The 15770-nt window shown below is 40.7% G+C and overlaps 1 protein-coding gene across 1 annotated transcript; it reads right to left on the minus strand.

Annotated features, from left to right (window-relative positions):
• Positions 1-565: 565 nt before the first annotated feature.
• Positions 566-13949, minus strand: CSRP3 (cysteine and glycine rich protein 3). Its single transcript, XM_009098724.4, has 6 exons — positions 13823-13949; positions 7938-8068; positions 4087-4255; positions 2544-2679; positions 1983-2076; positions 566-906 (listed from the first exon to the last, which is right to left on the minus strand). Exons 2-6 carry the CDS (start codon positions 8047-8049, stop codon positions 827-829), a joined length of 591 nt encoding a protein of 196 aa, XP_009096972.1. The 5' UTR covers positions 8050-8068; positions 13823-13949; the 3' UTR covers positions 566-826.
• Between the last annotated feature and the right edge of the window lie 1821 nt (positions 13950-15770).

Consider the following 15770-nt stretch of genomic DNA (forward strand, 5'->3'; position numbering starts at 1 on the left):
AGAAAAGAAGGGGCCAGCTATACAGTGGGATATGAATGTAAGTCAAAGTAGGTAACAATGAAAACCAGCAGGGAAAGAGTTCAAGTTCAGGAAATTAAAGCCAGATACCATCTAGAATGGACATAGTAAGTACTGTAGGGAAATGCAGTTCTTGTGAGGGGTTTCATTCGTCTTGGTGAAATCCATTTATCTGAAACATTGCAGAATGTGTAAGCACAAGCAAATACAAATAAAAATAATGTGAAGCAGTAAGTACTTTATTGTAGCTTGAAAGCAGACAAAACTTATAACACTGTATCCTGAGAAAATGATAGTTTTTTTTTTTTTAGAAATACCTCCCTCAGAGAATTTCAAATCCTTTTTAATTGTCTCAAAGCAAATAACATCTACTTGTTCTAACACAATTGCCAGCATAATCAAAACTCAACTAGGAGACTGGTGGAAATACAGACAGGTTAACATTGTGAAAAAAAGAAAATACAATCTAACTGGGAACACCTGGACCCTTGGCTCCAGAAGGGATCCCTGTCGTAATGGGGCACTATGAGTCTATAATTCCAGTCTGAAATGTGACAAGTAATAGTTTAAGAAGCAATAATGTTCCTTGTCTTTATGTACTAAACACAAACACGAGTCTAGTGTTATCATTGTACCTTTTTAATCTACTCTAAGAATTTCTTAAGATACAACTCACAATTTTTTTCCTGCAAGGAGGAAAATCTTAATCGAATGCCCTAAGTACTTAGTATTATGTGTTAATGTTTTACTTGACAGCTATCACTTGGTGTCATCAACAGCAGTTTGAGTCTGTTGCATCCATTTCTTCTCATTCACACTCTTTCTTTTCCACTTGAGTGAGGCCACCAAACCCAATTCCCTTGGGACCGAAGTTTTTTGCATAGCAAACTGCAAAAGAAGGAGTGGGAGGTAAATGTCTTTTAGTTTTCATTTTTAAATTGCTATCAAATTTAAGTTGATAAAAAGGGAGGAAATCTGAAATAGTGAATTTCCCATAAGTTTATCCAGGTTCTAATAGTGAAATTGGTATTACAAATTTGAATTACACAGAAGTTGTATCTGGTGATCTCAAGAAAGTTAAGAAATTATCTGTTTTTTTAGATCTAAGTAATAATTTCATTAAAGCTACTTTCCTATCAGAAAATGCTCAGTAAAACTTGGTCTGATCAGTAATAGAGAGTAAGCCAGAGAATTTTAAGAACTGGAGCATAATCCAGAAACTGTTGATGGGCATTTAAGTAATTCCATTTGAACTATATATTGGTAAATGTGTGCATAGTTGTTTATCACAACTCTGTTAAGTGGTAATGGTGAGCATATTTCTCCAAATATGCCAATTTGATCCACTTGTGGTTGACAGACTGTGCCCAAAGTCCCAGAACTCCAGTATTCTTCTTTAGGGTTCTCTATAAAGTTTAGCTTTGTATATAAAAGCTTCATGTACTTTTTTTCCCCTTAAGCTATTTCTAGGAGTCAAGTGAATTCTGTGAACTTTGTGAATCTGAGAAGAACATCTAGATGTGTAATTTGCCATTTTTGCATTATCTTCTGTGCTATCAATGCAGTGGAAATATCTTTTAAAACTTTACGGGCAAGAATTCAGATTTGGAGGACCAAAGATCTGTATCTCTGTGGATTTTTGATTTTAGTGAATGAGACTCTGCAGGTACAAGAGCCTGCCCAGCAGATATGGCCAGTGCTCTGTTAGAAGGTCTGGCAGATTTGAGAGGTCGTCCCATCTGTAGAAAAATTACAGCTTTAAAATTTAAATGTTAATTGTAGAAGCTGAAACTGCAGTGTTACCATAGCTCCTTGCTTTCAGAAGGTTGTTAAAAAAGGACAAAAATGAAATTTCCTGGGGGTGTTCAGCCTACAGCAAGGTAAATCACAGTGGCAATGCTGGGTCTAGAGAGACTCATTTTAGATTGACTCTGTAGCCCAGTTCAGCTCCCTGCAGCTCTCACCTTTACAATAGAGCTCTCCATCCTTGTCCGTGACGTTGGTGGATTCCAAACTCTTCCCACAGATGGCGCAGCGGAAGCAGGTCTTGTGCCAAGGCTGAGCAAGGGGAGACAATTCAATGATGTGGCACAGAAACTGCACAGCCAGCAGGTACAAGAAACAAAGAAGTGCTGCTTTGTGGGGTGTGGAAAGGTTACAATTCGTTTGTAAATCTTGTGGCTTCCATTTTTAGTCATTCTGGGTTAGCCTTTTTTCAGTTACGTTGTCTAATATATCTTCAATTGCCACTACACATTCATGTTTATAAATATACCCAGAGATGGAGGAAGGGACAGCTAGTGCAGTAATCTGTGCTTGGTCCTCAGATGTCAGTAAGAAGCAAAAAAATTGAAAAATATTTACAAATAGTACAAGATTTTAAAACCTGTTGTAGCAATTTGCAAATTCATCCTTGTGTTTTCTTTATGAATGAAAATTTAAATGATAGAGTACCTTGAGCTGTAGTTTCTCAACATTATAAAACGGTGGAGTTTTTTTTTCCTTGTGCTGAAGTCACTACTTACCTTTCCTCCTCCCATGATCTTTTCTGCAGCATACACTGATTTGCCACAACGGGGACATTTATCCACATCTACCATCTTTTTGGCAAACTTTGAAGCATTAGTTGGTGTTGAGGGGCGAGCAGGCTTTGGTGACCCCCTAAAACAGAAGTTTTTAAAGCTGCTTAAAAATGTTATCTTCTTTAGAAAAAGGATTTAATTTTTTTTTTTTAGTAAGGCATAAAAAATACTAAATTACTTGTCTCTGACATGCAAAAGGGGATTAAAAAAAGAAGAAAATCAAAGTATTCTATTGAATTCTGTGGTGTATGATTGAGAAAATGGTACTGTAAGCTCTGATATTACCTGTTCTGGGCTAAATACATGGAGCTGGCAGCAGCCACATGCACAAAAGATTATATTTAATAAAAATTAAAGCAAAAACCAATTTTCTCTCATTGAGAGGCAACAGGGAAAATACAAGGAAAAGATGTCTCTAGTCTTTGTAACTGGTTATCTGCTGGTACTCATCAAACTGAAAATAAAAATTCAGGTTTTGCATGCCATAGTTTCATTAGGCAGTGAAACATTTGGACAGGGAATTGGGGTTCTTACTTGGCCTAGGGTCAAAAGGACATCAGAAAAGTAGCTTTGTTTTTTATTTCTGGACTTTGTGCTTTAAATCTTTGTGCATAAAGCCTTTCACAGAATGATTTCTGAATTGTCAGATAGTTGGACTGAAACAGGTAATTTTCTCCACAGGATGCAACAGTTTTGGGTGCAGAGCTCTGCCCGTAATGGATTTGTATGGTGCAAGGAGCTACAGTTAAATACATTGTTTAAGCTTTTATTTCCTGCACAGCATATTGGTTAATTGGTTTCTTTATAGCAGACCACCAGAGGGAAGAAGAAGCATTGTTGATTGATTTAGAAATGTGCAACTTTGAGAATTACAGGAAAATCCTATAAAAATGAACTGTCAGAGCTAATTATGTGCTTTTGGAGGATGGTATCCCATTAGAATTTTTTTTTGTTCAAACACATTCTCAGTGTGTTTGTAAGTGTTATTAGAACCACAGGGAGGATAATATTATTTCCCCCAGTGAGAAATGTTAGAAATGTTATTTCCCCCATTGAGAGGAGCACTAACAGTATGGGGTAGTGTGATTATTTCTCTAAGACTAAAATGTTAACTGTATTTTATCCTCTAACAGGAAAAAAAATTTTTTCCTATGGTCAATGTGACTTTACCACTGTGCTACAAATGGCAGATTACAATTGCAGTGAATATTTACATGTGTGGTGGCATGTAAAGGCTGCTTCTGCAGAATAATTACCTATTGAAGGAGGGTATCATTTGTAAAGGAGGTTTAAAAAAACTGAGCATCATTAAAAACTGTAAATTACAGTGTCTATGGAAGGAAAGGGTGTAGGAAAGTCTGCTCTGCTCCTTATGCTAGATGCTCCTTATGCTAGATTCTGTTGAAACAGAATGAAATATATTAAACACCCTGGTAAGAGACAAGCAGGATCAGGAAAATGGAGCTGTCACTGGGGTTTGACTCACTGCTGCAGGTTCAAGCCCAGGTGGTCTCCAGTGTCAGTGCTGAGGCATCCAGCCCCCTGCCCAAAGCCAACCCCTTTGGGGCCGTATTTTCTCCCATAACAGGTTTTGCAGTAGATTTCAGATTCGTGAGCTGCTACTGTGGTGCTGTCCAGAGCCTTCCTGCAAGCCACTGAAAACAGGGAGAGAAAGGCACATTTAAAATAATTGCAATTAGTATTTCTTTTTGTTTAGCTTTAAAATTGTGGGGAAAGGAGCCAGTCAGTATAAAACTTGTCAGTATAAAACTTGACTGAGCTGTTGCTGAAGTAAGGGGGAGATATGTGTGTGTGCACATAACCTGTTCTTCTTTTGCCACTCTGAAGTTATCCTGTAACCCCAGGGAAATCTAGATCTGTGAAGATTAAATGGGCTTGAGATTGAAATTGGGCATCCTGAACTGCCAAACCTTAAAAAAGGGGGGAAAGAAGGTTGCAGGGACATTGATCTGGACTTTTCAGAATACTTGCTCTGAGTCTGTGGTGGCTTTCTCAGCTCAGCCCAGGCTGTTTTGACGTGGTGTGTTTCTGAGAGAGGGTTTAACATCGACTCCTGACTGGAGTCAGACAGCACATGTTAGGTTTTTTATCATTATTTGTTTGTTGGAGCTGTGGCACCAAGGCAAAGCAAGAGTCAGTTCTGTCAGACTTCCTCCAGGATGACAGGAGTGTGGTTGTAGCCATTCCCAAACAGCCTCTTACAAATCATCTTTGGTACAGAGAATGGCAGCTTAGCTTGGCTCACTAAGAAAGGTCTGGCAGACTTTTGGACAGAAGGTGTCATAGGAATGCCCAGCTTTCATCAGGGAATACAAATTACAAATTATGTCCTCTACAGCACTACTAATAATGAATGAGGAAAAAATAGAGGAGCTACACTCCTCACTACTTGGTGCCTGTGTTTGCTGCACCACTTGGGGAACTCAGTGTGAGACAGCCTCCACCCCACAGAGAGAGAGAGGAAAATGTTTCAATTCAGAGTCTCTCTTAAAAACCAGGATTTTCCAGTATGCTAAAAAATTACTATTTCAGTACTTCTTACAAACTGTACACTGTTCAACAGTGGTTGATTAGAAGTGGGGAGAAAATAGGCAAAAACTTTCTCTCCAGGTTCCTTAGAAGAAATGCTTACCCTGCAGAGAGCATTCCAGTCATGGGCTATTGATAGCTTGGAAAACAAAGTTGCTGAGTTCACCTGTGCAACAGAAAGCTGTGAAATACAGGAGTATTGAAAGTGGCTGGAAGTGCAAGATCTGGAGGAGCTACCTGAGGGTTTGATTAGCTGCTTTCCCCCATCTTTACTTTAAATGTCTTCCTCTGAATCCAGTTGATCCACCACAGGGAATTTACACCCTGGAACCTCTGCAGCTTTAATTATAGACTCCTAGAATGATTTGGGTTGGAAAGGACTTAAAAGATCATGCAGGTCCAACCCCCAGACCAGGTTGCTGTTCAGGGGCAGTATAACTAGTGATACATCCCCAGCTGTCTGGTTGTCTTTGTGGCTTTCCTCCTCCCTGTGTTGCATGGAGGAGGAAATAATTTGCAAAGACCTTTATAGTTAACAGAAGCAAAATGTGGCACTTCTGTACTACACTCTTGCTTTGAGATGCTAATTGTATTTGCTAAGGGAGTTAAGATGGAAACTCTAGCAGCAGATAGTGTTTCTATTTCTGGTGCCTTAGGGATAGGGTATCAATTCACCATGACAGATGGAGCAAGTGCTATTGTTGAAATAACTTTGAGACCTGTCATCTGCCAACAGATCCTGTTCTCCTGCCTGCACTGAGGAGATCCAGGTTGATGGCGTGAGATCCTGCCAAACGTCCACCACAGCTGCACTTTGGGTGAAAGCTGTCAGTGAAACATCAGCCTGCAGGTAAAGCTGAGTCTGCATGGGAAGGAGGGATTGCTGGAAAAAAATTTCTCTCTTGCAATACTTGTAGGGAAAAACTATGGAGTGGAGAGAAAGTGTTATAAATAATTTAGCTTGTCTGATTCTTCCTGTGTTAACAGGTTGCTTTGAGTTGTTTATAATTCTGCTGAAATTGAACTCTTTGGTCAAAAAATACTGATGTGCTTTGTGTACCTGGTCAAATATAAAATGAAATAGAGGATATATTTAAAATAGTTTTAGATATAAATATATAAAAGTGCAGCTAAACTAATTGTTTCCATGCCTGAATTTAGGCTGGGGAGAATTGGTTTCCTTCTGTTGAGAAATGAAATCTTAGAAATGATTCATTGAAAAGCCCATGAATGTGATACATGATCCTGAAGCATCCAGAGCTGCTGAACAGTGTATGTGAATCATGGGGGGAAGGAAAGCCAATTAACATACCTTTTATATGCCAGCTGGGCAATTTAGATGCATCTTTAGGTTTTGACCTTAAACATATTCTCATGGGAATACTATTTTTAGTATCTAACCTATTAATAATTAATTCAGACTTGAAACATGGGGCAAATAAAGGAACATTTTAAAAAACCAACCAACCAAACAAAAAAAAAAAAACCCCACAACAAAATACACCACCAACCAACTAAGAAAAACCCCACAACAAATCAAATATTTGATAGAGCTAATGAATGTAAGTTGTTTATCATGAATCACTAAAAGAAAATAATTCAGTTGTACTAAGAACGAAGACTACACTTGAGAAATATTCAAAACTATGCTCTATTAGGGCAGATGTTTATTTTTATTTACTAATTATTGTTATAGGCAGAACTTGGAAGCATTAAGAAAGTTTTAGTTGAGACTGAGATTTTCCTTTTACCATTCTGTAAGAACTGGCTGAAGGTTGTCAGTTAACTGAAAAGTTTTTGAGGAAAGCCTTTCTTACTTGGCCTTTTAGGCATCACTAAAGGCATTGTTTGGGTGTTTAGGCATCACTTGTAGGCACCTGGAGAAAGGCAAAGAAGCTCAGGTGTGTCCTTTGGTCTCATTCTGCAAAGAGGATGTAAAATTAGCTAAGCTGTGCCAGCTAAGCATATAAAATTAGTCTGATGCCTCCAAATAAGAAGTCTCTATTCCTCCAGAAAGAGAGGGAGAAAATTGGATTCAGTGGCTCCTAAACTGTCATGCTGGGAATTGTACTGCAAAGGTACCAATCCCAAGTATTGCCTGCAAGATAAACTCTTCAGCTCTCTTTAGTTGTTAGCAAATTGTTTGCTCTCTCCCTCTCCACAAAGGGAAAATAGAGCTGAATTGGTACCTTCTCTCTGAATTTTTTTTTTTTTTTTGCAAATTTCTGCCTCTTCTGCAGAGAAAGCAAAATTCCTGGAAGCCAAACATCACAGAGGAGTGTGGAGGGGACGAGTAAGTGGAATGGGATGACATGAAATACAGGGAGGAGGCTGAGGTAGGTGCAGAGTGTTGGTGGGAGGTTTTGATGACATCAGGGTCTTTCAGCTTTTCAGTGTGAAACAAATTAATGTCAGGATTCACTGTGAAAGTAATCATCTCCTAAAAAGGAAAGAAGTAATCATCCTCCTGTCTGATGAGTGCTGTTTGTTTAGTTCTGCTGGGCTTTTGGACCTGAAGCAAACCTGTGGTGTGCCACATGGTGGGACAGGAGGGTGTCCTGGAGATGGACTTGGATACTGTGATTCTGCAGCACTTTCATGTCCCTGACAAAATTCATCTCACATTTGGACAAAGAAAAGCCAGGAGCCCAAGAGGCAGATTGCTCCAGGTAAAAGGCAGCAAAACTGCCTCCCAAGTAATACAAAAAATAAATGTTCTGGCTTTAATTGAAGAGTTATACAGAGCTATGGGGGTGCTGTGATGTTAAACTGTTCAGCCCAGCTTACTGCATAGGAAGCAGGACTTGTGGAAGCTCCTTCCATTGCACTGGATTTCCTCAGCGTGGTACACTGTCTTTTCACAGGCCCCACACTTGGCTCCTCCTCCCCAGTTCGGCATCCTTGTCTGAAGGGTTCACCTAGGAAGTCAAATTACATGAATAAATGCAACAGCAAATGGGAATTCTTTTAAATCAAACAGCTTCACTTAAAAAATTATTTTTCCTCCCTCTCCAGTCAACTGCTACAGGTATGAAGTATATTGCAAGTATATTGCTATACTTGCAATATACTTCATACCTGTGTGGTAGCAGAAATGAGGGTGCTCCCTTGGTGCTTTAGGGACAGGGACAGTCTAAACCCCTGTGATTCTCTCTTAAAAAAAGATATTCTTTAGCTTGGTATATTGTGATGGTAAATATGTGAAATGATTGCAAGGTGTTTCAGTGAGAAAAGGTGCTAGAATCACTCAAGCCTCTTCTGGAAAGGAGGATCTAGGGTTTGTTTGCCATCAAATAGTTGTTTTCTTTCAACACTGCCCTTTCCTGTACTCCAACATAACCTTTTCTGAGCTCCTCATGAAACAGCCACAAGATCTCAGTGCTGCACAGGCATTGTAAAGTAATAATAGACAGGTTCCCGAGGTGCTTAAAGCGTGGGTTTTTTCTTTGTCAATTGCATTTAAAATCTAAACATCAGAGAAACAAAAGAGCATGGTTTCTGTTCCAGTTCTGGCTATTCCAGTTAGCACTGGAGTGCCTTGCCCAAGGTCACTCAGGAGGGCAGGAGCCCAGCCCAGGTCTCCTGATGTCAGGCTGAGTGCTTTTCCCTGTGACTGTGCTGTCACACACCTGGAACAACCCCAGCCCTAGTCTGCCCTTCTGTTTTCTTGTTTGAGTCATTGTTTCTGGAAAGACTGGGACGTCATCTTGTCATCTGCACACCAAATTATCGGGTTATTCCAAGCTCCTGGCACGGGCCTTCCTCCTCCTTCTTGGAAAACCTGTCACCTCCTTATTATAGTTATTTTGAAGTCTGTTTGTGCTATTTGTGTTTGATTAAATTCACCAAAAGGTACTTTTAACTAAGAGGAGGATTTTGAAGGCTGAATCAGGCCTGCTACCTGAGAATTTTCTTCTGAGGTCAGGTGATAGAGAGAGGGGAATTTATCACTACAGTAATGTAACAGAGCTGGTATTTTCAATTCATTGCATTTTAGACTAACATTTTACTATACATTTACATTGGACTAATGTCCTGTGCTTATCATCATCTCAGTGACTTCTGCACTTTAATCTGAATTTCAGAATGAAATGAACAATTCCTGCATGCCAGCTCTGCACTCTGAGGGGAATCCATTCTGACTGCTGAGACCAAAAATCCTGCAGTGGTATGAAAGAGTTGTCTGTCCAGCAAAAGGAAGGGACAGACAATGAGACAACAGCACTGGAGACATGGCAGTGGGGGCAGGTTTTGCATTCTGTGTTTGATAACTGTGAGGATACCAGCACATCCAAACATCTCTGCCTCACCACAGCAGTTCTTGGCATATCCTTAACCCTGTGTAATTAAATAGTCACTCTTGTGACTGCTGCCTTCACTAGACAGTGTGCCTGTCATCCTCAGGCAAGGTCCAGCCTCTCCTCCTCTTTCTGAGGCTGAATTCTGCCCAGCTGAACACCCTCCCCAGCTCAGCCAGCCCAGCCTCAGCCTTCTGCTGTCACACATTTATCTCTTCCAGACCCTCCCAGCTCTCTTGGGAGGCTGCTCAGGAGCAGAACTGCTCTGGCAGTTCCAAAATAGTCATGATGTGGAAAGGAAATGAAAACTCAGCTTTCTTCTAACTCTGCTTATCTGTAATGTAACGAGTGAGAAGCAAAAAAACTGATGTAGCTGAAATAAGAAACAAAACTAACTGGGCGCAAGGAACAGATGATGAATTTGATCTCTCTCACTCTGTGAAGCCTTCACTGAACAGCACTGTTAAATTGGTTTTTCAATTTCTTTTAAATGTGAGATAAAGGAACAGAAAAGAATCTTTCATGTAGGTAAAATCTTATTCTCACTCTGCCATTCTATATTTTCTTCTGTTTTTAAAGTACTTTTGTATTGGTGCCATTTTTTTCTTTCTCTTATGAAAACAGTTCAAGTGATGCTTCAAGCATTTTAAAAGAAGGAAGAGCAACTGTGGGTAAAAATCAGTTTTGTGACACTTCCTTGAAAATGAAAATGAGATTTTTGTGTCTACAGTGTTCCCTTTCAAATCAGGTTTCCAGTGGGATCCCTTCCCAGCTGAGGCAGCAGTGACAGCTGGCTGGGAGGAGAAGTTTGTACCTCTGGTCTCTGTAAAGCTGCTTCCTTTCTCTTAGGTCTCCTCAAAGGCACACCAAGCCTCCAAAACTGTGGCAGCAAGGATAGTTGTTGGAAAGTAACTCCAATTACATCATCAGCTGAAGGGGAAAAAATAATCTCTGAAAAAGTCTGATAAAGTGTGATAGTGAACCTTGTGCTGTCAAGAGCTGTGGTTAAAGCTCTTAGAAGGATCATTGTTCCTGAGGCTAATTATAGTAACATGACTGGGCATGCATGCACATTTTCCATGTTTTTTTGGCATCACCTGATGGGAAGCTGTAGAAGAAAGAAGAAAGGCATGGCAGAAATATTTCTGTAAGGATACTGGTGTAAGAAGAGCAGTGCATGCCATGATGTCTGTGCTGGCTGGAGGAACAGCTGGGTGAGGTACCAGGGCACATCTGTGCTCTTCCTGCCTGGGCTTTGCTCATCCCTCTGGAGCTGACTGGCCATCCGTGGGGATGCTGCCTGTGCAGCAGGGTCACCATGAGAAGGTAATCTCATAGTTTTGTACTCATCTAAATTATACAGTGGATAAAGCTCCATCCTTTCAATAGAAATAGAACTCGGTCTCCCATTTGTCATCAGAAAAAAAATAGATCCAAAGTCTCTACTTCCCATAATTTCATTGGGTGTCAGTGTCTAAATCCCCATGAAATTCCCTGAACTTTGTTGCCTTAATCTGGTTAACTTTTCATATCTGCTCATCACATGGTACCTGTTATATTCTGGTGATTGGGTGGGAAGTAAAGCAGACAGATCCTAAAGGTAAGAAATGTGTGACACAGAAACTTCTGAGTGCTAGCTGCGACGTGTGGGCACTCAGGGTGCTGTTAAGCTGGAGGAGTGTTCTTGGGCTTGCTCAAATGCTTTTCAGCAGCTTGTGCCATTCTTCAGAATGTAGCTTCTATGTGGAGCAGAGTTTATACATCAGATGTGCAGCCAAGGATTCATGCCTCCCATTATTTAGGGCTTGTATCACTGCTTTGTAGGTTGGGCTTGGAGCAAGGAAGCCTTTGAAGTGTTGGTGAGCTCTGCACAGTTGTGAGCTGTCTTCTTTTGGGCTGTTAGTCATCCTGTCCAAATCTGGGTGTCACACCACTGCCACAGAGGGTCTCTCTCTAACCAAAGTGCCACTGGTAAGGATAAAATCCAAAAATGTATTTTGATCCATTGATCTAAATGGATGCAATACAGGCCTGATGAAATGTGGAGGAGTAAAAGGCAGTGCTAATGCCTGACTGTGCTGCGGGTGAAAAATGTAATTAATTCATGGATTAATTGGAATTCATTCTGGTGCTTCCTTGCTAAACACAAGGTTTTCCCTTCTATGTACTCACACATTTGACAGTCTAGAGCTCAGGTCTTATCTGAATGGACTGCAGAGCTGTGTGTTGTGTGGCTGGCAGGGTTATCTCTTTGCCACATGTGCTGCAGGATGGCTTTGAAGGGGATAAACAGAATGGGGAATGTTGGTCTTTGTGACCACTGGCAGTAGAAGTGCTGAGTGGGGAGTGGTGGGCAGGGTGTGCCTTGCATCTCTCTGCATTTTAGCCCCAGCTAAGCTGCTTGGTCTAGACTCAGAGGATAAGAAAACTCATTCCTTGATTCCTTACCTAACACACAAGCAATAAAAATACCATACTCACACACTGCTGTCTACATTGAAATGCAAAGTATCAAGGCCATATTTGAAATTCATTTCCCAGCTGAAGTCTGTGGGAATGCCAGTGCAGCCAGAACTTCACTCTGGTATCTAATCATAGCTCTGCTGTGACATGTCCTGTGACCACCATGACTCATTTGACCGTCCCTGGTGGTACTCACCCCACCAGCGCCGTGGGGATAACAGGATATATCTTCCTTTATATAATAGCAATAATATGCTGGTGTGGTTTTTCTCTGCCACTGACACTCACGTTGAGGTTTTCTTTTGATGTGTCTGTATTTGAGATGCCACTGCATCTCCAACAGCCTGGAGGCATTTCTGTCAAAATCCAGCCCCTTGTGGAACATGCTTCTCCCTCAGCAGGAGGGATTCACAAGAGAGGAAAGGCTTGTGTTTGAAGACTGAGCTCATTTGATGGAGATGTGATCTGGTTATGTATTTGTAATCGTATTTCTGATATTCCAATGCGTTCAGCGGTCTGTGGCTACAGGTAAATTTTATTAGTGTCATACACTGAGCTTCCACCATGATCTCATAATAGCCAGCATTTTCCCCTTACATCTGCAGTAAAGCCACACAGAGGTCAAGGTATGGGAATTCCAAGTAAATATTGATTTTTCATTGACACTGGTCACACTAAGTTACACGTGGCACTTTGAAACTAAAGATTTGAAATGACTTGCTGTGAAGCACATGTTCATTGCTGAGAGCAGATAGTGCCCCATTCCCTTGCTTTTCTCTCTCTTCTTCCACTTTTTCTATTATTTTCTAGCCTAGTGATGCCACATTTCCTTTGAAACTTCCTTGATGCACAATTTTGCAGAAATCTAAGATCGCATCTCCAAAAAATACAATACCTGACACTAGAATAAGGTACTTCATTCTGACTTTAGAAACCAATCCCACCCCACATTCACATGCTTGTACATTCACACTCATGGTTAGTCTGATCCATGTGGCTGTGGAAAGCTGCATCCTGCTGTTCAAATGACTCATTCAATTTTCCAGGCCTAATCCTGGACTATCAACTTTCACTATTCCTTCCACAAGATCCTTCTCTAAATGCTTCTCCCTACACCAAGTTCTTTAAGTGCCAGGCAAAACTGTTACAGACTTAGAAATAGCACTGTGATGACTGAGATAAGACACAGAATTATTTTATCTACATGCACGGATTTATTCTATGAACTACTTTTACCTTTAGGCAGAAGACTTTTCATAGTAAAAACATATATGTATTTATGTATTTATATGAATTTTGGGTGGGTTTTTTTTTCTGAAGATTTGACCAATCATGCTCTCTTAGAATGCTTGAATGATGGATTTGGGAATAATTCTTTCATCCTCCATTCTTTGCTAGCCATTTCTCGTCAAGTCTGCATAGAAGTTTTCTTATTATTTGATATGAAACCAATTGGTCACCAACATTAAATATTTTGAAGATTTTTGGGGGATTTGTTTTGGTTTTTTCCTTCTAGGATACCATTATGAAAGCCCACAAATTTGTATGCCGTGTACAGGCGCTTTCTAAAGACTGGCTGTTTGCAGACAAATAATTCTGTAGCTTTGTAACAAAATTTTTAAACATTCTGAAACTTCTGTTATCCAGTCTTGCCTAGTCCAAATGAGTGTCTCCAATGAGGATCCCCCCCAGCCCTGCTCTTGCAGCACCTGGAGCTGCTGGCCTGGCTGAGCCAGAAGAATCTCTCGTTCTACTGGCTATGCCAAACCTAAACCACTGCTCTGTAGGACTCATATTTCTGTACTACACCTGCATGGTTTTCTTTGTCAGGCAACAAATTGCTTCTATCATCTGTTAGGAATAAAAAAACACCCAAACCCTTTTTGGCAGAACCCGTGGGACTCTACTCACCAGAGTCAGTTGAATTTTCTCCTCCTTTTCTTGGGTCTCAAAGAGTTTGGACAGGAGGGGCTCCTGCTCTCTTTAAATGCAGTGACCCCTTCTGCCAGCCCTATAAGCTGGGAGGGGAGTGAGAGTTTCAGGGATCTGAGCAATGCCATTGCTATCACCAAGCTGAAAATAACCTCTGACAAAAGCCTGGCATTTTGTTCCCTTCTGTCTGCTTGTGAGTAGGTGGACAGCAATGCAGCCCCTCGGATTACATGTAAAGGACATTCCTGACTGCAGCCTAACAAATCAGAAATAAAGATTAAAGTTTTACAGTTGCTCTACTGCATTGCTTAAATGTGCATCATAAAATAACAGTTCTTGAAATGACGATCTTGTTATTAATGGTCACATTGCCAAAAGTAACTTACCAAAATAATTGTTAAAAATAATAATACATCAAAACTTGTTTGTAGCACCTCCAGGAAAACAACAGTTTTAAGCTAAATAGCATTTCATTCTGCAGTTCATGGTTTGAGAGATACACATGGTTTGCCTTCTAGGATACACAGGATTATGCTTTTACCTCAAATCTTTCTTTTTTACTGTTTTTAGGCATTAAGGTGGGTAGATAATATGTCTAATATTTAGCCTGTGTAATTATTACAGTTATCTTTGCAATGTCTGACTGAGCCCCTTGGAAATGGATGAGGCTGCAGATGTGTTAGGGATGTGGGCAGTAAAGCATGAACTTTTTTACAGGGCTTTAAAGATTCAGAAGCTAATTCCCATTTTTCTGAGCAGATGCCTGAATTTAGCAACTTTGATCAGGATCATGGACTTTGCTGTGTATGAAAGGGCCCATCCCAGGGGTTAAGCACCAGAACTCTCAAGCTGAAAGTCTCAGCTTGGGGACTTGCATGGAAGCATAAGAAAATTAGATGCCAAATCCACATCAGACTTTAGGATTTAGGGGTCTGTTACCTGAGGCTGCTGAGAAAAACTCTTAGGAACCTATAAATCAGTTTGCTGTTGAGTCTGGCACAGATTTTATAATGCAGAGACAGACCCTTGGTGTAAAGTTGAATGACTATTTCTTTCCTGAGTAGAGGAGCTGGACTCCATCTCTTCTGGATGGTTCTCCCCAGATAGTTAATGAAACTATTCTGTATCAGATAAAGCCAAAAGCAGAGGCGTTGCTAGAGGTTCCATACTGTTGTCTTCTTATCACAAAAGTTTCATAGCTTCTTGGTGTTTCCTTGTGGCCAGCTCCTCAGAGCACTGACTCTTTCTTCTTCACAAAGGAGCCAACTGACTCCAGCTCCCTTCTCAACACCACCCCACTCTTTTAGAGCACTCTTCTTCTCTTTGGTTACAGCTGTGCCTGGTAAAGTCAGGCCTGTTTCTGATCTTTGCTAATTGGCCCAGCAACAACTCCTTAGGGGTGAGATGACTTCTTCACTATTTTTATTTTCTTATATTCTATCCCCCTGCATGGAGGGGACAGTGCAGTGTGTGGTACGAGGGTTCCTTGTAAGAGGGCAGCTAGGAGGGGTTGGGGCAGGCCTGAACTCCCTCTTGGAATACATGGGAAGCACTGAGAAGCTTCTTAAATTTTTGTGTTTGCTCCCTTGGTGACTTACATTAGGACCCCTGACATTTGAGAGGGATGAACCTTCTGTGATGTTCACTCATATTTTATAGATCATGCACTTGGATGGATTTGCACCATAACCAACTGCAGAGAACTCTATGAAAAAAGTTTTGCCCCAAAATGTAAGTATTTTCCTTTTGGTTTTGGCAGAGGATTTTAGGGAAAAAATCAGGTGATGAACTTTTAGTTTTCCTGGTGTTGGGTGCTGCCTGATTTCTGTGCTGCTGTGTGCCCCTCTAAGGATTGTTGGAAGGCTCTTTACAGCTCCAAGGAACAGCTGGATCAATACAGGTTACTTGGGATTACCTGTCATTCCAG

This window comes from Serinus canaria, chromosome 5, assembly GCF_022539315.1.
Source record: "Serinus canaria isolate serCan28SL12 chromosome 5, serCan2020, whole genome shotgun sequence".
Lineage (NCBI taxonomy): Eukaryota > Metazoa > Chordata > Aves > Passeriformes > Fringillidae > Serinus > Serinus canaria.